The sequence below is a fragment of the Petromyzon marinus genome, chromosome 72 (assembly GCF_048934315.1).
Source record: "Petromyzon marinus isolate PM22_M1 ecotype Great Lakes invasive population chromosome 72, UKy_Petmar_22M1.pri1.0, whole genome shotgun sequence".
Classification (NCBI taxonomy): Eukaryota; Metazoa; Chordata; class Hyperoartia; order Petromyzontiformes; family Petromyzontidae; genus Petromyzon; species Petromyzon marinus.
The window spans coordinates 1,680,136-1,703,037 of record NC_133738.1 but is presented as its reverse complement, the minus strand read 5'-3'; the positions used below and the strand labels follow the sequence as shown (position 1 = coordinate 1,703,037).

Genomic DNA, 22,902 nt, shown 5'->3' with positions numbered 1-22,902 from the left:
TGGTGGTGGTGGTGATGATGGTGGTGGTGGTGATGGTGGTGGTGGTGGTGGTGATGATGGTGGTGATGGTGGTGGTGGTGATGGTGGTGGTGGTGGTGGTGATGGTGGTGGTGGTGGTAATGGTAGTGGTGGTGGTGATGGTGATGGTAGTGGTGGTGGTGATGGTGGTGGTGATGGTGGTGGTGATGGTGGTGGTGATGGTGGTGGTGGTGATGGTGGTGGTGGTGATGATAGTGGTGGTGGTGGTGGTGATGGTGGTGGTGGTGATGATGGTGGTGGTGGTGGTGATGGTGGTGGTGATGGTGGTGGTGGTGATGATGGTGGTGGTGGTGGTGATGGTGGTGGTGGTGGTGATGATGGTGGTGATGGTGGTGGTGGTGATGGTGGTGGTGATGGTGGTGGTGGTGGTGGTGATGGTGGTGGTGGTGGTAATGGTAGTGGTGGTGGTGATGGTGATGGTAGTGGTGGTGGTGATGGTGGTGGTGATGGTGGTGGTGATGGTGGTGGTGATGGTGGTGGTGGTGATGGTGGTGGTGATGGTAGTGGTGGTGGTGATGGCGGTGGTGATGGTGGTGGTGGTGATGGTGGTGGTGGTGATGGTGGTGGTGGTGATGGTAGTGGTGGTGGTGATGGTGGTGGTGATGGTGGTGGTGGTGATGGTGGTGGTGATGGTGGTGGTGATGGTGGTGGTGGTGGTGGTGATGGTGGTGGTGGTGGTGGTCATGGTGGTGGTGGTGGTGGTGATGGTGGTGATGGTGGTGGTGATGGTGGTGGTGATGGTGGTGGTGGTGGTGGTGATGGTAGTGGTGGTGGTGATGGTAGTGGTGGTGGTGATGGTGGTGGTGGTGGTGGTGATGGTGGTGGTGGTGGTGGTGATGGTGGTGCTGATGGTGGTGGTGATGGTGGTGGTGGTGATGGTGGTGGTGGTGGTGGTGATGGTGGTGGTGATGGTGGTGGTGGTGATGGTGGTGGTGATGGTAGTGGTGGTGGTGATGGTAGTGGTGATGGTGGTGATGGTGATGGTAGTGGTGGTGATGGTGATGGTGGTGATGTTGGTGATGGTGGTGGTGGTGATGGTAGTGGTGGTGATGGTGGTGATGGTGGTGATGGTGGTGGTGATGGTGGTGATGGTGGTGGTGGTGGTGATGGTGGTGGTGGTGATGGTGGTGGTGATGGTGGTGATGGTGGTTGTGGTGGTGGTGATGGTGGTGGTGGTGGTGATGGTGGTGATGGTGGTGGTGGTGATGGTTGTGATGATAGTGGTGGTGATGGTGGTGATGGTGGTGGTGATGGTGGTGGTGGTGATGGTGGTGGTGTTGGTGGTGGTGGTGATGGTGGTGGTGATGGTGATGGTGGTGGTGATGGTGGTGGTGGTGGTGATGGTGGTGGTGGTGGTGATGGTGGTGATGGTGGTGGTTGTGGTGATGGTGGTGATGGTGGTGGTGATGGTAATGATCGTGGTGATGATGATGATGATAGTGATGATGGTGATGATGATAGTGATGATGATGATAGTGATGATGATGGTGATAGTGATGATGCTAGTGACGATGATGATGACAGTGATGATGATGGTGATGATGATGATGGTTGTGATGATGATGATGATGGTGGTTACGATGGTGGTGGTGATGGTAGTGATGATGATGATGTTGTTGGTGGTGATGCTGATGATGGTGGTGATGATGGTGGTGGTGATTGTGGTGATGATGGTGATGGTAATGATGGCAATGATGATGATGGTGGTGGTAATGATGGTGGTGGTGGTGATGGTAGTGATGATGATGGTGGTGGTGATGGTGATGGTGATGATCGTGGTGATGATGATGATAGTGATGATGATGGTGATGATGATAGTGATGATGATGATAGTGATGATGATGGTGATAGTGATGATGCTAGTGACAATGATGATGACAGTGATGATGATGGTGACGGTGATGATGATGATGATAGTGATGATGATGGTGATGATAATGATGATGGTGATAGTGATGATGATAGTGATAGTGATGATGATGATAGTGATGATGATGATGATAGTGATGATGATGGTGAGGGTGATGATGATAGTGATGATGATGATGGTGATAGTGATGATGATGGTGATAGTGATGATGATAATGATAGTGATGAGGATAGTGATGGTGATGATGATGGTGGCAGTGATGATGATGGTGACAGTGATGATGATGGTGATAGTGATGATGATGGTGGTGACAGTGATGATGATAGTGATGATGATGATTATAGTGATAGTGATGATGATAGTGATGATGATGTTGATAGATGATGATGATGATAGTGATGATAGTGATGATGATGATAGTGATAGTGATGATGATGGTGACAGTGATGATGATGATGATAGTGATAGTGATGATGGTGACAGTGATGATGATGGTAATAGTGATGATGATGGTGATAGTGATGATGATGGTGACGGTGATGATGGTGATAGTGATGATGATGGTGATAGTGATGATCATCATGATGAGAGTGATGATCATGATGATGATGATGCACGTTGTCCAGTCAAGGTCTGCGTGGGAGGTGCTGTCCATCTCTCCCATGGTGGAAGCGAGCGACTGGTCAGCGCTGTGGTGCTGAGCGTTCAGCCCCGCACGGAATTCTTCTGTAGCGTCGAGGCCACACTGGAGGGACGTAAGGGAGCCAGCGCCTCCATCAACGTCACGTCTGATGTCACCGGTGTGTGTCTCTGTGTGGGTGTCTGTGGGTGTCTCTGTGGGTGTCTGTGTGGGTGTCTCTGTGTGGGTGTCTCTGTGGGTGTCTCTGTGGGTGTCTGTGTGTCTCTGTGTGTGTCTCTGTGTGGGTGTCTCTGTGGGTGTCTCTGTGTGTGTCTCTGTGGGTGTCTCTGTGTCTCTGTGTGTGTCTCTGTGTGGGTGTCTGTGGGTGTCTCTGTGGGTGTCTGTGGGTGTCTCTGTGTGTGTCTGTGTGGGTGTCTCTGTGGGTGTCTGTGTGGGTGTCTGTGGGTGTCTGTGGGTGTCTGTGTGTGGGTGTCTCTGTGGGTGTCTCTGTGGGTGTATGTGTGGGTGTCTGTGGGTGTATCTGTGGGTGTCTCTGTGGGTGTCTCTGTGGGTGTCTGTGTAGGTGTCTGTGGGTGTCTCTGTGTGTGTCTGTGTGGGTGTCTGTGTGGGTGTCTCTGTGGGTGTCTGTGTGGGTGTCTCTGTGGGTGTATGTGTGGGTGTCTGTGGGTGTCTGTGTGGGTGTCTGTGGGTGTCTCTGTGGGTGTCTGTGTGGGTGTCTGTCGGTGTCTCTGTGGGTGTCTGTGGGTGTCTCTGTGTGTCTCTGTGTGGGTGTCTGTGTGGGTGCCTCTGTGTGTCTGTGGGTGTCTCTGTGTCTCTGTGGGTGTCTCTGTGGGTGTCTCTGTGTGGGTGTGTGTGGGTGTCTCTGTGTGGGTGTGTGTGGGTGTCTTTGTGGGTGTCTGTGTGGGTGTCTGTGGGTGTGTCTGTGGGTGTCTGTGTGTGTCTCTGTGGGTGTCTGTGTGGGTATGTGTGGGTGTCTCTGTGGGTGTCTCTGTGTGGGTGTCTGTGGGTGTCTCTGTGTGTCTGTGGGTGTCTCTGTGGGTGTCTCTGTGTGGGTGTCTGTGGGTGTCTCTGTGTGTCTGTGGGTGTCTCTGTGTGGGTGTCTGTGGGTGTCTCTGTGGGTGTCTCTGTGGGTGTCTCTGTGGGTGTCTCTGTGGGTGTCTGTGGGTGTCTCTGTGGGTGTCTCTGTGGGTGTCTCTGTGGGTGTCTCTGTGGGTGTCTGTGTGGGTGTCTGTGGGTGTCTCTGTGGGTGTCTGTGTGGGTGTCTGTGTGGGTGTCTCTGTGGGTGTCTGTGTGGGTGTCTGTGGGTGTCTCTGTGGGTGTCTGTGTGGGTGTCTCTGTGGGTGTCTGTGTGGGTGTCTCTGTGGGTGTCTCGGTGGGTGTCTGTGTGGGTGTCTGTGTGGGTGTCTCTGTGGGTGTCTCTGTGGGTGTCTGTGTGGGTGTCTGTGTGGGTGTCTGTGGGTGTCTCTGTGTGGGTGTCTGTGGGTGTCTCTGTGGGTGTCTGTGTAGGTGTCTGTGTGGGTGTCTCTGTGGGTGTCTGTGTGGGTGTCTCTGTGGGTGTCTGTGTGGGTGTCTGTGTGGGTGTCTGTGTGGGTGTCTGTGGGTGTCTCTGTGTGGGTGTCTGTAGGTGTCTGTGGGTGTCTGTGTGGGTGTCTCTGTGTGGGTGTCTCTGTGGGTGCCTCTGTGTGTCTGTGTGGGTGTCTGTGGGTGTCTCTGTGGGTGTCTGTAGGTGTCTGTGTGGGTGTCTGTGTGGGTGTCTGTGGGTGTCTGTGTGGGTGTCTCTGTGTGGGTGTCTGTGGGTGTCTCTGTGGGTGTCTGTGTGGGTGTCTGTGGGTGTCTGTGTGGGTGTCTCTGTGTGGGTGTCTCTGTGGGTGCCTCTGTGTGTCTGTGTGGGTGTCTGTGGGTGTCTCTGTGGGTGTCTGTGGGTGTCTCTGTGGGTGTCTCTGTGGGTGTCTCTGTGTGTGTCTCTGTGGGTGTCTGTAGGTGTCTGTGGGTGTCTCTGTGGGTGTCTCTGTGTGTGTCTCTGTGGGTGTCTGAGGGTGTCTCTGTGGGTGTCTGTGTGGGTGTCTCTGTGGGTGTCTGTGGTGTCTCTGTGGGTGTCTGTGTGGGTGTCTGTGGGTGTCTCTGTAGGTGTCTCTGTGGGTGTCTGTGTGGGTATCTGTGTGTGTCTCTGTGGGTGTCTGTGTGTGTCTCTGTGGGTGTCTGTGTGTGTCTGTGGGTGTCTGTGGGTGTCTCTGTGTGTCTGTGGGTGTCTCTGTGTGGGTGTCTGTGGGTGTCTCTGTGGGTGTCTGTGGGTGTCTCTGTGGGTGTCTGTGGGTGTCTCTGTGGGTGTCTCTGTGGGTGTCTCTGTGGGTGTCTCTGTGGGTGTCTGTGTGGGTGTCTGTGGGTGTCTCTGTGGGTGTCTGTGTGGGTGTCTGTGTGGGTGTCTCTGTGTGTCTCTGTGGGTGTCTCTGTGGGTGTCTCTGTGTGGGTGTCTGTGGGTGTCTCTGTGGGTGTCTGTGGGTGTCTCTGTGGGTGTCTGTGGGTGTCTCTGTGGGTGTCTCTGTGGGTGTCTCTGTGGGTGTCTCTGTGGGTGTCTGTGTGGGTGTCTGTGGGTGTCTCTGTGGGTGTCTGTGTGGGTGTCTGTGTGGGTGTCTCTGTGGGTGTCTGTGTGGGTGTCTGTGGGTGTCTCTGTGGGTGTCTGTGTGGGTGTCTCTGTGGGTGTCTGTGTGGGTGTCTCTGTGGGTGTCTCGGTGGGTGTCTGTGTGGGTGTCTGTGTGGGTGTCTCTGTGGGTGTCTCTGTGGGTGTCTGTGTGGGTGTCTGTGTGGGTGTCTGTGGGTGTCTCTGTGTGGGTGTCTGTGGGTGTCTCTGTGGGTGTCTGTGTAGGTGTCTGTGTGGGTGTCTCTGTGGGTGTCTGTGTGGGTGTCTCTGTGGGTGTCTGTGTGGGTGTCTGTGTGGGTGTCTGTGTGGGTGTCTGTGGGTGTCTCTGTGTGGGTGTCTGTAGGTGTCTGTGGGTGTCTGTGTGGGTGTCTCTGTGTGGGTGTCTCTGTGGGTGCCTCTGTGTGTCTGTGTGGGTGTCTGTGGGTGTCTCTGTGGGTGTCTGTAGGTGTCTGTGTGGGTGTCTGTGTGGGTGTCTGTGGGTGTCTGTGTGGGTGTCTCTGTGTGGGTGTCTGTGGGTGTCTCTGTGTGTGTCTCTGTGGGTGTCTGTGGGTGTCTCTGTGGGTGTCTCTGTGGGTGTCTCTGTGGGTGTCTCTGTGGGTGTCTCTGTGTGTGTCTCTGTGGGTGTCTGTAGGTGTCTGTGGGTGTCTCTGTGGGTGTCTCTGTGTGTGTCTCTGTGGGTGTCTGAGGGTGTCTCTGTGGGTGTCTGTGTGGGTGTCTCTGTGGGTGTCTGTGGTGTCTCTGTGGGTGTCTGTGTGGGTGTCTGTGGGTGTCTCTGTAGGTGTCTCTGTGGGTGTCTGTGTGGGTATCTGTGTGTGTCTCTGTGGGTGTCTGTGTGTGTCTCTGTGGGTGTCTGTGTGTGTCTGTGGGTGTCTGTGGGTGTCTCTGTGTCTCTGTGGGTGTCTCTGTGTCTCTGTGGGTGTCTCTGTGGGTGTCTCTGTGGGTGTCTCTGTGGGTGTCTCTGTGGGTGTCTCTGTGTGTGTCTCTGTGGGTGTCTGTAGGTGTCTGTGTAGGCGTCTCTGTGGGTGTCTGTGTGGGTGTCTCTGTTTGTCTGTAGGTGTCTGTGGGTGTCTCTGTGGGTGTCTGTGTGGGTGTCTGTGTGTGTCTGTAGGTGTCTCTGTAGGTGTCTCTGTGGGTGTCTGTGTGTGTCTGTGGGTGTCTCTGTGGGTGTCTCTGTGGGTGTCTGTGGGTGTCTGTGGGTGTCTCTGTGTGTGTCTCTGTGGGTGTCTGTGTGTGTCTCTGTGGGTGTCTCTGTGGGTGTCTCTGTGGGTGTGTCTGTGGGTGTCTCTGTGGGTGTCTCTGTGGTGTCTTTGTGGGTGTCTGTGGGTGTCTCTGTGGGTGTCTCTGTGTGTGTCTCTGTGTGTCTGTAGGTGTCTCTGTGGGTGTCTCTGTGGGTGTCTCTGTGGGTGTGTCTGTGGGTGTCTCTGTGGGTGTCTCTGTGGTGTCTTTGTGGGTGTCTGTGGGTGTCTCTGTGGGTGTCTCTGTGTGTGTCTCTGTGTGTCTGTAGGTGTCTCTGTGGGTGTCTCTGTGGGTGTCTGTGGGTGTCTCTGTGGGTGTCTCTGTGGGTGTCTCTGTGGGTGTCTCTGTGGGTGTCTCTGTGGGTGTCTCTGTGGGTGTCTCTGTGGGTGTCTCTGTGGGTGTCTCTGTGGGTGTCTCTGTGGGTGTCTCTGTGTGTGTCTCTGTGGGTGTCTCTGTGGGTGTCTGTGGGTGTCTGTGGGTGTCTCTGTGGGTGTCTGTGGGTGTCTCTGGGTGTCTCTGTGGGTGTCTGTGTGGGTGTCTCTGTGGGTGTCTGTGTAGGTGTCTGTGTGGGTGTCTCTGTGGGTGTCTCTGTGTGGGTGTCTGTGGGTGTCTCTGTGTGGGTGTCTGTGGGTGTCTCTGTGTGTGTCTGTGGGTGTCTCTGTGGGTCTCTGTGGGTGTCTGTGTGGGTGTCTGTGGGTGTCTGTGGGTGTCTCTGTGGGTGTCTGTGGGTGTCTCTGTGGGTGTCTGTGTGGGTGTCTGTGGGTGTCTGTGTGGGTGTCTGTGGGTGTCTCTGTGGGTGTCTCTGTGGGTGTCTGTGTGGGTGTCTGTGTGGGTGTCTCTGTGGGTGTCTGTGTGGGTGTCTGTGTGGGTGTCTCTGTGGGTGTCTCTGTGGGTGTCTCTGTGGGTGTCTCTGTGTGGGTGTCTCTGTGGGTGTCTGTGTGGGTGTCTGTGGGTGTCTCTGTGGGTGTCTCTGTGGGTGTCTCTGTGGGTGTCTGTGGGTGTCTCTGTGGGTGTCTCTGTGTGGGTGTCTGTGGGTGTCTCTGTGTGGGTGTCTGTGGGTGTCTCTGTGGGTGTCTCTGTGGGTGTCTGTGGGTGTGTCTGTGGGTGTCTCTGTGGGTGTCTGTGTGTGTCTCTGTGTGTGTGTGGGTGTCTGTGGGTGTCTCTGTGGGTGTCTCTGTGGGTGTCTCTGTGGGTGTCTGTGGGTGTCTCTGTGGGTGTCTCTGTCGGTGTCTCTGTGGGTGTCTGTGGGTGTCTGCGGGTGTCTGTGGGTGTCTCTGTGGGTGTCTCTGTGGGTGTCTCTGTGTCTCTGTGGGTGTCTCTGTGTGTGTCTGTGTGGGTGTCTGTGGGTGTCTCTGTGGGTGTCTCTGTGGGTGTCTGTGGGTGTGTCTGTGGGTGTCTGTGTGTGTCTCTGTGGGTGTCTGTGTGGGTGTCTGTGTGGGTGTCTGTGGGTCTCTGTGGTTCTTTGTGGGTGTCTGTGTGTGTCTGTAGGTGTCTCTGTAGGTGTCTCTGTGGGTGTCTGTGTGTGTCTGTAGGTGTCTCTGTAGGTGTCTCTGTGGGTGTCTGTGTGTGTCTCTGTGTGTGTGTGGGTGTCTGTGGGTGTCTCTGTGGGTGTCTCTGTGGGTGTCTCTGTGGGTGTCTGTGGGTGTCTCTGTGGGTGTCTCTGTGGGTGTCTGTGTGTGTCTGTAGGTGTCTCTGTAGGTGTCTCTGTGGGTGTCTGTGTGTGTCTCTGTGTGTGTGTGGGTGTCTGTGGGTGTCTGTGAGTGTCTCTGTGGGTGTCTCTGTGTCTCTGTGGGTGTCTCTGTGGGTGTCTCTGTGGGTGTCTGTGTGGGTGTCTGTGGGTGTCTCTGTGTGGGTGTCTGTGGGTGTCTGTGTGGGTGTCTGTGTGGGTGTCTGTGGGTGTCTGTGTGGGTGTCTCTGTGGGTGTCTGTGGGTGTCTCTGTGGGTGTCTCTGTGGGTGTCTGTGTGGGTGTCTCTGTGTGTCTGTAGGTGTCTGTGGGTGTCTCTGTGGGTGTCTGTGTGGGTGTCTGTGGGTCTCTGTGGTTCTTTGTGGGTGTCTGTGTGTGTCTGTAGGTGTTTCTGTAGGTGTCTCTGTGGGTGTCTGTGTGTGTCTGTAGGTGTCTCTGTAGGTGTCTCTGTGGGTGTCTGTGGGTGTCTCTGTGGGTGTCTGTGTGGGTGTCTCTGTGGGTGTCTCTGTGGGTGTCTCTGTGGGTGTCTCTGTGGGTGTCTGTGGGTGTCTGTGTGTGTCTGTAGGTGTCTGTGGGTGTCTCTGTGGGTGTCTCTGTGTGTCTGTGGGTGTCTCTGTGGGTCTGTGTGTGTGTCTCTGTGGGTGTCTCTGTGGGTGTCTCTGTGGGTGTCTGTGGGTGTCTCTGTGGGTCTCTGCGTGTCTCTGTGCGTCTCTGTGTCTCTGTGGGTGCCTGTGGGTCCCTGTGGGTCTCTGTTTGTCTCTGTGTGTCTCTGTGGGTCTCTGTGGTCTCTGTGTCTTTGTGTGTATCTGTGGGTCTCTGTGTGTCTCTGTGAGTATCTTTGTGTCTCTCTGGCTCTCTGTTTGTCTCTGTCGGTCTCTGTGGGTCTCTGCGTGTTTGTGGGTCTCTGTGTGTCTCTGTGAGTATCTTTGTGTCTCTCTGGCTCTCTGTTTGTCTCTGTGGGTCTCTGTGTGTCTCTGTGTGTTTGTGGGTCTCTGTGGGTCTCTCTAGCTCTCTGTGTGTCTCTGTCGGTCTCTGTTGGTCTCTGTGGGTCTCTGTGTGTCTCTGTGTGTTTGTGGGTCTCTGTGGGTCTCTGTGTGTTTCTGTGAGCCTCTTTGTGTCTCTCTGGCTCTCTGTGTGTCTCTGTTGGTCTCTGTTGGTCTCTGTGTGTTTGTGGGTCTCTGTGGGTCTCTGTGTGTCTCTGTGGGTCTCTGTGCGTCTCTGTGGGTCTCTGTGTCTCTGTGTGTGTCTTTGTGTCTCTGTGTGTGTCTCTGTGTGTGTCTCTGTGTCTCTGTGTGTCTCTGTGTGTCTCTGTGTGTGTCTCTGTGTGTGTCTCTGTGTACCTCTGTAGGTCTCTGTGTGTGTCTCTATGTCTCTGTGTGTGTCTCTGTGTGTTTGTGGGTCTCTGTGTGTCTCTGTGAGTCTCTGTGTGTCTCTCTGGCTCTCTGTGTGTCTCTGTCGGTCTCTGTGTATTTGTGGGTCTCTGTCAGTCTCTGTGTGTCTCTGTGGGTCTCTGTGTGTCTCTGTCGGTCTCTGTGGGTCTCTGTGGGTCTCTGTGGGTCTCGGATCAAACTGATCACACTCCACCTTCTCCCCATCATCACCATCATTATAACCACCACGATCACCACCATCATTGCCACCACCATCACCACCATCACGACTATCACCACCACCATCACCACCATCACCACCATCACCACCATCATCACCACCATCTCCACCACCATCACCACCATCACCACCACCATCACCACCACCACAACCATCACCACCACCACCATCACCACCACAATCACCACCATCACCACCACCACCATCTCCACCACCATCACCACCATCACCACCATCACCACTATCACCATCACCACCATCATCACCACCACCATCACCACCATCATCATCACCACCACCATCACCACCACCATCACCACCACCATCACCACCATCACCACCATCACCACCATCGCCACCACCATCACCACCACCACAATCACCACCATCACCACCACCATCACCACCATCATCACCACCATCACCACCACCATCACCACCATCACCACCATCACCACCACCACCATCGCCACCACCATCACCACCACCATCACCACCATCACCACCATCACCACCACCACCATCACCACCACCATCACCACCACCATCACCACCATCACCACCATCACCACCACCACCATCACCACCACCACCATCACCACCACCACCATCACCACCATCACCACCACCACAATCACCACCATCACCACCACCATCACCACCACCATCACCACCATCACCACCACCATCACCACCATCACTGTTGTCTTTACAGCTCCACCACCTCCGGACTTGAGGCTCGTGTCCGTGGGCGAGAATTCGGCAAATCTCAATCACAGCACGTGCCCGAATTGCACCTGGCGAGTGGAGTACAACGCGCACGTGACTCACCACGTGACTCACCACGTGACTCCCCACGTGACTCCCCACGGGGGCAAGGACTGCTCCATCACAGGTCGGGGGGAGAGTGTGGGGGGAGAGTGTGGGGGGAGAGTGTGGGGGGAGAGTGTGGGGGGGAGAGTGTGGGGGGGAGAGTGTGGGGGGAGAGTGTGGGGGGGAGAGTGTGGGTGGAGAGTGTGGTGGGAGAGTGTGGTGGGGAGAGTGTGGGGGGAGAGTGTGGGGGGGAGAGTGTGGGGGGAGAGTGTGGAGGGAGAGTTTGGGGGGAGAGTGTGGAGGGAGAGTGTGGGTGGAGAGTGTGGGGGGAGAGTGTGGGGGGAGAGTGTGGGGGGGAGAGTGTGGGGGGAGAGTGTGGGGGGAGAGTGTGGGGGGAGAGTGTGGGTGGAGAGTGTGGTGGGAGAGTGTGGGGGGAGAGTGTGGGGGGAGAGTGTGGGGGGAGAGTGTGGGGGGAGAGTGTGGGGGGAGAGTGTGGGGGGGAGAGTGTGGGGGGAGTGTGGGTGGAGAGTGTGGGGGGAGAGTGTGGGGGGAGAGTGTGGGGGGAGAGTGTGGGGGGAGAGTGTGGGGGGGAGAGTGTGGGTGGAGAGTGTGGTGGGAGAGTGTGGAGGGGAGAGTGTGGGGGGAGAGTGTGGGGGGGAGAGTGTGGGTGGAGAGTGTGGGGGGAGAGTGTGGGGGGAGTGTGGGGGGAGAGTGTGGGGGGGAGAGTGTGGGGGGAGAGTGTGGGGGGAGTGTGGGTGGAGAGTGTGGGTGAGAGTGTGGGGGGGGAGAGCGTGGGGGGAGTGTGGGGGGAGAGTGTGGGGGAAGAGTGTGGGGGGAGTGTGGGTGGAGAGTGGGTGGAGAGTGTGGGGGAGAGTGTGGGGGAAGAGTGTGGGGGGAGTGTGGGGGGAGAGTGTCGGGGAAGAGTGTGGGGGGAGTGTGGGGGGAGAGTGGTGGGAGAGGGTGGGGGGAGAGTGTGGGGGGAGAGTGGTGGCGGGAGAGTGTGGGGAGGAGAGTGGTGGGGAGAGTGTGGGGGGAGGGTGTGGGGGGAGTGTGGGTGGAGAGTGTCGGGGAAGAGTGTGGGGGGAGTGTGGGGGGAGAGTGGTGGGAGAGGGTGGGGGGAGAGTGTGGGGGGAGAGTGTGGGGGGAGAGTGTGGGTGGAGAGTGTGGAGGGAGAGTGTGGGGAGAGTGTGCGGGGAGAGTGTGGGGGGAGAGTGTGGGGGGGAGAGTGTGGGGGGAGTGTGGGTGGAGAGTGTGGGGGGAGAGTGTGGGGGGAGAGTGTGGGGGGAGAGTTTGGGGGGAGAGTGTGGGGGGGAGAGTGTGGGTGGAGAGTGTGGTGGGAGAGTGTGGAGGGGAGAGTGTGGGGGGAGAGTGTGGGGGGGAGAGTGTGGGTGGAGAGTGTGGGGGGAGAGTGTGGGGGGAGTGTGTGGGGGGAGTGTGGGTGGAGAGTGTGGGTGGAGAGTGTGGGGGGAGAGTGTGGGGGGAGAGCGTGGGGGGAGAGCGTGGGGGGAGAGCGTGGGGGGAGAGTGTGGGGGGAGAGTGTGGGGGGAGAGTGTGGGGGGGAGAGTGTGGGGGGAGTGTGGGTGGAGAGTGTGGGGGGAGAGTGTGGGGGGAGAGTTTGGGGGGAGAGTGTGGGGGGAGAGTGTGGGGGGGAGAGTGTGGTGGGAGAGTGTGGGGGGAGAGTGTGGGGGGAGAGTGTGGGGGGAGCGTGGGGGGAGAGTGGTGGGGGGGGGGGGTGAGGTGTTCCACAACAACTCCCTACCTCCTGGTGGTACCGGATGGCACCGCTGTGGTGGGCAGTGCCATGGGGAGAGGGCCGACTCAGATTGGCCTCTCCCCTCATGGCGTCAGTGACCACCACAGCGGCCAAACGGGGGCTCTGGACGGGCGCGAGGGGCTGGTGACCCCTCCACCTTCAATTAATTACCACTAAACCACGAGTTAAATATCTAACTAATAAGCCCTTGCCGGAGGCCGCGGGGGGCCAGGCGTCTATGACGTCTCCTGGCCAAACCCCAATTGGCGGAGCCAGGAGATTGAATCTCTACCCTCGGGGCTCCTCCAGAAACAACGAAAAGCCACTTCGTGTGGCCACGTGGAATGTTCGAACGCTCACTGCGGAGGAGAGGCTGCCCACTCCTCTGTCGGGAGCTGGATTTGGTTCCGCCTGGATCTCTGAGGTATTCAGGAGGTCCGGTGGACCGGCTCTGGATCCTGTCACCATGAGGGGTGGGCAGTCCTCTACTCAGGGCAGCAGACTGCCAAACAACAAGGTGTGGCTCTTCTTCTGAACAAAATAATGAAGGGGGCGTGGGAGCGTGGCGGTGAGGTGTGGGAAGCTGTAAGCCCCAGGCTACTTTGGGCTCGCATTCCCTTCAACCAGAGGCGAGGAATGGTGGTCGTGGTTACTTGCGCCCCCACCGAAGATGAACATCCGTGGAGGGATGCAGGCAAGGCCAATGAGTCAGATGCCTTCTATGACCTCCTGTCACAGGTGCTGGCTAAAGTGGCCCCTCGGGATAGAGTCATCTTGTTGGGTGACTTTCATGCCTGAGTTGATCATTATGCTGGCACCTGGTCTGGAGTGATTGGAGGGCATGGGCCGAATCAGCTCAATAACAACGGTAGGAGGCTGCTAGATTTGTGTGCGGCCTATGGGCTTGTAATTACCAACACGCTGTTCCGGCATCGGCGCATCCACACAACATCATGGATGCATGCCGGGTCCAAGCAAGAACATCTGCTGGACTACATAGTGACGGACCAGCGGATGCGGGCCCATGTCCTTGACACCAGGACCTACCGTGGAGCTGATCTGCCCAATGACCATCGACTTGTCATCTGTAAGATGCGCCTGCCATTCTTCCACTCCGGTGGTGGGTGTACACCCAGGACCTTATTCAAACCCATCGTGGCCTGGTCTCAGCTAGCTGATGAAAGTTGCAAGCAAGAATGTCATCATCGCTTACAGCTGGGGTTGGCATCATCCCCCACTCCTCCTGATGACGAGGGGAAATGGGTGACGTTTAAGACTGTCACTCATGCAGCTGCAATGGCTGCTTTGCGTACACGGTCCAGACCTCCCCAAAAACTCTGGTGGACAGAGGAGGTGTTCAAGCTGGCTGAGCAAATGCGATAGGCCCACTCTCATCGTCTACCGCATTCCACGTCAGAGAATGAGGAGGCTTACCGCAGCCTTCGCTTGGAGGTGTGGAGAGCCATAAAAAGCTGCAAGGATGGGTGGTGGTCGTGGGTTGCTGAGGAGATGGAATCTGCCTCCTTGGCCCGCGATCACAAATCACTCTTTAATTCCATCGAAAAAGTAACTTGCAGCATCACACATATCACCCTCATTAGCTGAAAGAACGGTGATCCAATCTCCGACCCTCAGGAACAGGTTTGCAGATTTGCTGAGCATTTCTATGAGGTCCTGGGGGAGGGGACATCTCTCAGCCTGGAAAACATCATGGGACAAAGTGAGGATGACCCTGCTGAGGCTGCGGTGCCCCAAATATTGGAAGAAGTCACCCCCTGTGAGTCGCTGGCTGAGGTTGAGGAAGTACTGAAGGCAATCAATAGTCTGAGACCAGGAAAGGCACCGGGCAGAGATGATCTCCCCAGTGAAATGCTGAGGGGATGGTGGCGTTTGTGCACAGACTGCCCTACACGACATTATAATGCTCACAAGGGCATCCTTCCAATCCTTCTTAAAGAGGGGGACCGCACAGACTGTAACAACTACAGGGGCTTCTCACTCCTCAGTGTGCCGGCAAAGGTCCTGGCAAGGATTATTCAACATCTCCTTGCCAGGCACGCTGAGGAGAGGCTTGCGGAGCCCCAATGCGGTTTCAGGAAAGGGCGGTCCTGTCTGCTACAGCAGAGGTGTAGGGAATTCCAACAAGACCTACATCTCTGCTTTATTGACCTGGCCAAGGCCTATAATAGCATCAGTAGGCCTGGGCTCTGGGTTGTTCTTCGTGCTTTCGGAGTCCCTGACTCTCTGCTCACGATCATTAAGGACCTTCATGATGATGAGCGGGCCCGGGTAAAACTACGTGGCCGGGAGTCAGAGCCATTCCCTATACACCTTGTGGTGCGACAGGGATGTCTTCTGGCTCCATCAAATTTTAACATATATTTCGACGGCGTAGTTCGTGAAGTCTTTGATGGCTGTCCATGGGGAATCTCCATATGGTACAGATACAATGGGAGGCTGATCGATGCCCCGTGGGGTCAAGGGATGGCTCCCTATTGGTCAATCATGTTATGTATTCCGATTATCTGGTGATTGCTGCTCAATTAGAGGAGGAGTTGGAGACGCTGCTGCTGAACCTGGAGCGTGCCACTAACCTGGAGCGTGCCACCATCAGCCCCACCAAAACTAAGCACCTGCCTGGGTATTTTGTATCATCGGACACTCCACCCCCACAACTCCCAATCGGTGATGGGGCAGTTGTGGAGAGAGTGGAGAGTTTCCCATACCTGGGCAGTGTGCTTATGACCGACTCCGGTTTAACAGTGGAGGTCTCACTCCGAATTAGTCAAGCGGCAATATCTTTTCATCGGTTGCGTAACGCTGTGTGGAAGCTACCTGGTCTGTCGCTCCACACTAAGCTTCAGGTCTTCTCGGCCACGGTCATTCCCTCCCTTCTCTACGCTTGCGAAATGTGGACCCTCGTAATGGAACATCTTTGCTGGTTAGAAACATTTAGGCTGGCCTGCCTACGATCCATCCTGGGTTTAACCAGGCTGTATTGTGTGAGGAGCTCACAAATCCTTGAAAGATCTGGGCAAGGTCCCATCGGTGAGCTCCTCCGGCGGGCTAGGCTGCGTTGGCTGGGTCATGTCGCCCGCATGCCCAGCCACCGCATGCCAAGACAGCTTTTGTTCGGCCGGATCGAGGGGGCTAAGCGGGCGCGGCACGGGCTAGAGAAGAGATGGAGTGATGTGGTACAGGAGGACGTGGAGCTGAGTGGACTTGCCGATGACTGGTACCAGCGGTGTCAAGATCGGCCTCTATGGAGGAGACTCGTGAAGGATGCTACTGGGCAGTTGGAGGCAGTCGCCCTCCAACAACAACGGAGGGCGGGAGAGCGACGCTCACAACAACGAGCGGAGCGCCGGGTGGCTAAAGCACAGCAGGTTGCCGCAGTAGGGGGCACAGGTGGTGCATCAGCCAGTCATCTCAGTCAGTCGACCCGTAGCACCTGGGTCTGTTCCGTGACCTCCTCCTCCTGCACCTAGCCTGGCACAGCAGTCAACCCATGAGACATGTTAGGTCTTTCCCGTGACCTCCTCCTCCTGCACCTAGCCTGGCACATGTGCCATGGTGACGTCACCATCACTTAGTGGCGAGTGGCGCCTGTTGTTGTTGTTGTTGTTGTGTGAGAATGGGGAGTTGTAGCGCTACGCTGTGCTACGAACGTGGTCACCACCACCAGCGACGATTCTCTGAACCAGTCATGGGCCTCCCCTGGGTCGACTCGGCCTCAGATGAGTCCCTGGCGAAGCGGTGTGTAGTAAACATCGCCACTGGGGGAGACAAAGGCGACCGGGCGGGCGTAGTGGCACAGTGCCGGCCTTCATAGATGCTGCTGCTGATGCTGCTGCTACTCGCTACCAATGGCACTTGCCCTGAGAGCTATGTGTGGGCTACCTTGGGGTGCTTTGCCTTTGACCGCATTTAAGTGAAGTCGCTCACTAATTCACTCAGTGCTGCATTGTTCACCCACCCACTCATTTACTCAACCACTCATCCACCCACCCATCCACTCACCCACGCGTCCACCTAGCGACTCACCCACCCACCCAGCCACTCACCCACCCAGCCACTCACCCACCCAGCCATTCACCCAACCAGCCACTCAGGCAGCCACTCACCTACCCGCTCAACCACTCACCCACACACCCAACCACTCACCCACCCGCCCACACAGCCACTCAGCCACTCAGCCACCCACCTACCCAACCACCCGCCCACCCAGCCGCTCAGCCACCCACCCAACCACCCGCCCACCCAGCCACTCGCCCAACCACCCACCCACCCAGCCACTCACGCACGCGCCCGCCCACCCAGCCACTCGCCCAACCACCCAACCAACATCCACCCAGCCACTCGCCCACCCAGCCACTCACCCACCCGCTCAACCACTCGTCCAACCACCTAGCCACTCACCCACCCAGCCACTCACCCAGCCACTCACCCAACCAGCCACTCAGGCAGCCACTCACCTACCCGCTCAACCACTCACCCACACACCCAACCACTCACCCACCCGCCCACACAGCCACTCAGCCACTCAGCCACCCACCTACCCAACCACCCGCCCACCCAGCCGCTCAGCCACCCACCCAACCACCCGCCCACCCAGCCACTCGCCCAACCACCCACCCACCCAGCCACTCACGCACGTGCCCGCCCACCCAGCCACTCGCCCAACCACCCAACCAACCATCCACCCAGCCTCTCACCCACCCAGCCACTCACCCACCCGCTCAACCACTCGTCCAACCACCTAGCCACTCACCCACCCAGCCACTCACCCAGCCACTCACCCAACCAGCCACTCAGGCAGCCGCTCACCCACCCGCTCAACCACTCACCCACACACCCAACCACTCACCCACCCGCCCACACAGCCACTCAGCCACCCACCTACCCAACCACCCGCCCAACCAGCCACTCGCCCACCCACCCAACCAACCACCCACCCAGCCACTCACCCACGCACCCGCCCAGCCACTCAACCACCCAGCCACTCGCAGTGCCACTCACCCACCCGCTCAACCACTCACCCACACACCCAACCACTCACCCACACACCCAACCACTCACCCACCCGCCCACACAGCCACTCAGCCACTCAGCCACCCACCCAACCACCCACCCACCCAGCCACTCACCCACGCACCCGCCCGCCCAGCCGCTCAACCACCCAGCCACTCGCAGTGCCACTCACCCACCTGCCCAGCCATCCATCCGGCCCTTTCCCCGACAGCCTGCACGGGCCTGCCCGTCGCGAGCTTTGTCTCCTGTTGGCCCGTTTCCTGAGTGCGCGTTCCGCCTGTCCGTCCGTGCACGCAGGGGTCACGGTGACGTGCGACGGCCTCAAGCCGTACACCAGCTACAAAGTGTGCCTCGTGGCCACCAACACCCACGCCGGAGCAAGTGGCAAACGTTACGAATCGTCATCGGAGGTTACCTTCCAAACCCTTGAAGGAGGTGAGGCCTGGGTCTCAGGGTCAGGGGGTCTCAGGGTCAGGGGGTCAGGGTCAGGGTCTCAAGGTCAGGGTCTCAGGGTCAGGGGTGGGGTCTCAGGGTCGGGGGTCAGGGTCAGAGTCGGGGTCTCAGGGTCGGGGTCTCAGGGTCTCAGGGTCAGGGGGTCAGGGTCAGGGTCTCATGGTCAGGGTCTCAGGGTCAGGGTCTCAGGGTCAGGGTCGGGGTCTCAGGGTCGGGGTCAGGGTCGGGGTCTCAGGGTCAGGGTCGGGGCCTCAGGGTCTCAGGGTCAGGGGGTCAGGGTCAGGGTCTCATGGTCAGGGTCTCAGGGTCAGGGTCTCAGGGTCAGGGTCGGGGTCTCAGGATCGGGGTCTCAGGGTCAGGGTCTCAGGGTCAGAGTCTCAGGGTCAGGGTCAGGGTCTCAGGGTCAGGGTTTCAGGGTCAGTGTCTCAGGGTCAGGGGGTCAGGGTCTCAGGGTCTCAGGGTCAGGGTCTCAGGGTTTCAGGGTCAGGGTCTCATGGTCAGGGTCTCAGGGTCAGGGTCTCAGGGTCAGGGTCTCAGGGTCTCAGGGTCACAGAGTTGAGACCGGGTCACAGGATCAGTGACCATCCATGACCCCTCCCCCCCACGTAACCCCTCCCCCCCCCACCCCTCCCTCCCTGTCCCTCCCCCCCCCCACCCCCCGCAGTGCCCACGGAGCCACAGGCCCTGAATCTCCACCTGGTGCAGCACAACGCCGTGAGGGTCACGTGGGACAGGCCGGCGAATCCCCAAGGGGTGATCAAGAATTACCGGGTGACCATTTCGGCCGGGGGCAACCTGGTCGTGCAGAAGAACGAGAGCCATCGTGACGTCACGTACTCAGACCTCTCCTTCCTCACCCAGTACCACGTCCAGGTGAGGGGCTCTGACGGCCAACCGCGTTCGATCTCCTTCTTAAAATCCCCAATTGGTTTGAAGTTTCCCTACGAAACATGGCCGCTGTGACATCACCCACCCCCATGCAACATGGCCGTCACTAAGGGCCCGCGTGCAACATGGCCGCCCAATATGGCCGCCGTGACGTACCCCCCCCTCATGCAAAATGGCCGCCACTTAGAGCCCTCGTGCAACCTGGCCGCCCAATATGGCAGCCGTGACGTCCCCCACACCCCCCATGCAACATGGCCGCTATGAAGGGCCCTCATGCAGCATGTCCACCCAACATGGCCGCCGCGACATGCCCCCCACCCTCATGCAACATGGCCGACACTATGGGCCCGCGTGCAACATGGCCGCCCAATATGGCCGCCGTGACGTAACTCCCCCATGCAACATGGTCGCCACTGAGAGCCCTCGTGCAACATGGCCGCCCAATATGGCAGCCGTTACGTCCCCCACACCCCCCATGCAACATGGCCGTCACTCAGGGCCCGCGTGCAACATGGCCGCCCAATATGGCCGCTGTGACGTACACCCCCCCCCCCCATGCAACATGGTCGCCACTGAGAGCCCTCGTGCAACCTGGCCGCCCAATATGGCAGCCGTGACGTCCTCCACACCCCCCCCCCCCCATGCAACATGGCCGCTATGAAGGGCCCTCATGCAACATGTCCACCCAACATGGCTGCCGCGACATGCCCCCCACCCTCATGCAACATGGCCGACACTAAGGACCCTCGTGCAACATGGCCATCCAGCATGGCCTCCGTGATGTACCACTCGCCCCCCCCATGCAACATGGCCGCCACTAAGGGCCCTCGTGCAACATGGCGGCCCAATATGGCAGCTGTGACTTCCCCACCACCCCCCATGCAACATGGTCGTCACTCAGGGCCCGCGTGCAACATGGCCGCCCAATATGGCCGCCGTGACATGCCCCCCCCATGCAACATGGTCGCCACTGAGAGCCCTCGTGCAACATGGCCGCCCAATATGGCAGCCGTGACGTCCCCCACACCCCCCCCCCCATGCAACATGGCCACTATGGAGGGCCCTCATGCAACATGTCCACCCAACATGGCTGCCGTGACGTGCCCCCACCCCCATGCAACATGGCCACTATGAAGGGCCCTTATGCAACATGGCCGCCCTAACTTGCCACCCCTCCCATGCAACATGGCTGCCACTAAGAGCCCTTGTGCAACATGGCCGCCCAATATGGTAGCTGTGACGTGCCCCCCCCACCCCCCATGCAACATGGCCACTATGAAGGGCTCTCATGCAACATGGCCGCCCAATATGGCTGCCGTGACTTCCTCCCCCCACTCATGCAACATGGCTACCCAACATGGCAGCTGTAACGTCCCCCCCCCCAAGTAACATGGCCACCACCCAGGGCCGTCATGCAATATGGCTGCTCAATATGGCCACCGTGACTTCAGCCCCCTATGCAATATGGCTGCTATGAAGTTCCCCCATGCAACATGGCCGCTATGAAGTTCCCCCATGCAACATGGCCGCCGTTACTCGATTTGTGGCTGATGCTAAGTAAATTTGCGTCTTCCACGTAAATAGTATTCCGTATTGACGTAATTCATGATTTTTCTTTTTTAAACCGTGGATTACGTTGCTGTATTAACGATTGACCCAGACCACGCGTAAGTTAGGTGCTAACTTTTCGAAGTTTGTTCACTTAACTCCCTGATGGAAACTGCAGATACAGGTCGTTCGTTATCTTACAGACTGCGGGAGTCATTGTCTGTGGCTGACGTAGGTCTGTCACGGTGGCCAGGAGATGTTAACCACCTCGCCTGGTACGCAGGAGGTCGTGGGTTCCATCCCGACCATGACGATGCCTGCTGCTGCTGCATATCTGGAGTCTGAGTGTCTCTCTCATCATCATCATCATTAGGAGATGTTAACTACCTCGCCTGGTATACAGGAGGTCGTGGGTTCCATCCCGACGCCTGTATATTTGGAGTCTGAGTGTCTCTCTCTCATCATCATCACGGTGGCTATGAGATGTTAACTACCTCGCCTGGTGTACAGGAGGTCGTGGGTTCTATCCCTGGACACTGATGTCTCTGTAGGAGTCTGTGTCTCTCTCTCTCTCTCTCATCATCATGGTGGCTATGAGATGTTAACTACCTCGCCTGGTATGCAGGAGGTCGTGGGTTCCATCCTGACCCTGACGATGCCTGCTGCTGTATATTTGGAGTCTGAGTGTCTCTCTCATCATCATCATCACGGTGGCTATGTGATGTTAACTACCTCGCCTGGTATACAGGAGGTCGTGGGTTCCATCCCGACCCTGACGATGCCTGCTGCTGCTGCTGTATATCTGGAGTCTGAGTGTCTCTCTCTCATCATCATCATCAGGGTCTCTGTGAGTGTGGGCCTCTGTGAGTCTGGGTCTCTGTGAGTGTGGGTCTCTATGAGTGTGGGTCTCTATGAGTGTGGGTCTCTGTGGGTCTCTGTGAGTGTGGGTCTCTGTGAGTGTGGGTCTCTATGAGTATGGGTCTCTATGAGTGTGGGTCTCTGTGTGTCTCTATGAGTATGGGTCTCTGTGAGTGTGGGTCTCTATGAGTATGGGTCTCTGTGAGTGTGGGTCTCTGTGAGTGTGGGTCTCTATGAGTGTGGGTCTCTATGAGTATGGGTCTCTGTGAGTATGGGTCTCTGTGAGTGTGGGTCTCTGTGAGTGTGGGTCTCTATGAGTGTGGCTCTCTATGAGTGTGGCTCTCTGTGAGTGTGGGTCTCTATGAGTGTGGCTCTCTATGAGTATGGGTCTCTATGAGTGTGGGTCTCTGTGAGTGTGGGTCTCTATGAGTGTGGGTCTTGTGAGTGTGGGTCTCTATGGGGGATCTTTGTCTGTGTGTGGTGTGTGTAGTACATAGACACTGCTGCTGCTACTCGCTACTAACAGCACTTGCCCCTACAGCTCTGCTAGAGGCTACCTGGGGGAGCTTTGTCTGTGTGTGGTGTGTGTAGTACATAGACACTGCTGCTGCTACTCGCTACTGACAGCACTTGCCCCTACAGCTCTGCTAGAGGCTACCTGGGGGAGCTTTACCTGTGTCCACGTCTTTGTCCAGGTGGTGGCATTCAATGGCAGACACAAAAGCCAAGCTACAGTACAGCTCATATCCACAAAGTGTACGTCACTCACCCACCCACTCACTCACCTAGCCACTCACCCACCCACTCACTCACCCACTTACCTAGTCACTCACCCACCCACTCACCTAGTCACTCACCCACCCACTCACCTAGTCACTCACCCACCCACTCACTCACCTAGCCACTCACCCACCCACTCACTCACCCACTTACCTAGTCACTCACCCACCCACTCACCTAGTCACTCACCCACCCACCCACTCACCTAGTCACTCACCCACCCACTCACCGAGTCACTCACTCACCCACTCACCCACTCACCTAGTCACTCACCCACCCACTCACCTAGTCACTCACCCACCCAATCACCCACTTACCTAGTGACTCACCCACCCACTCACCCAGTCACTCACCTAGTCACTCACCCACCCACTCACCTAGTCACTCACCCTCCCACTCACCTAGTCAATCAACCACCCACTCACCCAGTCACTCACCCAGTCACTCACTCACCCACTCACTTAGTCACTCACCCACCTACTCACCCACTCACCTAGACACTCACCCACCCACTCACCCACTCACCTAGTCACTCACCCACCCACTCACCCAGTCACTCACCTACCTACTCACCCACCCACTCACCTAGTCAGTCACCAACCCACTCACTCACCTAGTCACTCACCTACCTACTCACCGACCCACTCACCTAGTCACTCACCCACTCACGTACTCACTTAGTCACTCACTCACCCACTCACCTACTCACTCACCTAGTCACCCACCTACTCACTCATCTACTCACCCACCAACTCACCCACTCACTCACCCACTCACCCATTCACCTAGTCACTGACCCATCCACTCACCAACCCATCTAGTTGCTCATCCACCCACTCACTCACCCACTCACCTGGTCACCCACCCACTTACCTAGTCACCCACCCACTCATCCTCTCACCTCCTCACTCACCCATCCACGCACCCACTCACCTACTCGCCCACTCACCCACTCACCCACTTACCTACCCATTCATCTCCCTACCTACTCAGCTACCTACTGACTCACCTACCCACCCACTCACCTGGTCACTCGCCACCGACCCACCCACTCGCTCG

General features: G+C 57.5%; 1 protein-coding gene across 1 annotated transcript in view; it reads left to right on the top strand.

Annotated features, from left to right (window-relative positions):
• LOC142906919 (receptor-type tyrosine-protein phosphatase C-like) overlaps nt 1-22,902 on the top strand; it is a 105,345-nt gene that overhangs the window by 24,997 nt on the left and 57,446 nt on the right. Inside the window, exons 7-11 of the mRNA XM_076055641.1 lie at nt 2,536-2,709; nt 10,435-10,614; nt 17,614-17,751; nt 18,434-18,642; nt 21,759-21,819. Of these exons, the coding sequence (XP_075911756.1) occupies nt 2,536-2,709; nt 10,435-10,614; nt 17,614-17,751; nt 18,434-18,642; nt 21,759-21,819 (762 nt within the window). The remainder of the gene's footprint in view (nt 1-2,535; nt 2,710-10,434; nt 10,615-17,613; nt 17,752-18,433; nt 18,643-21,758; nt 21,820-22,902) is intronic.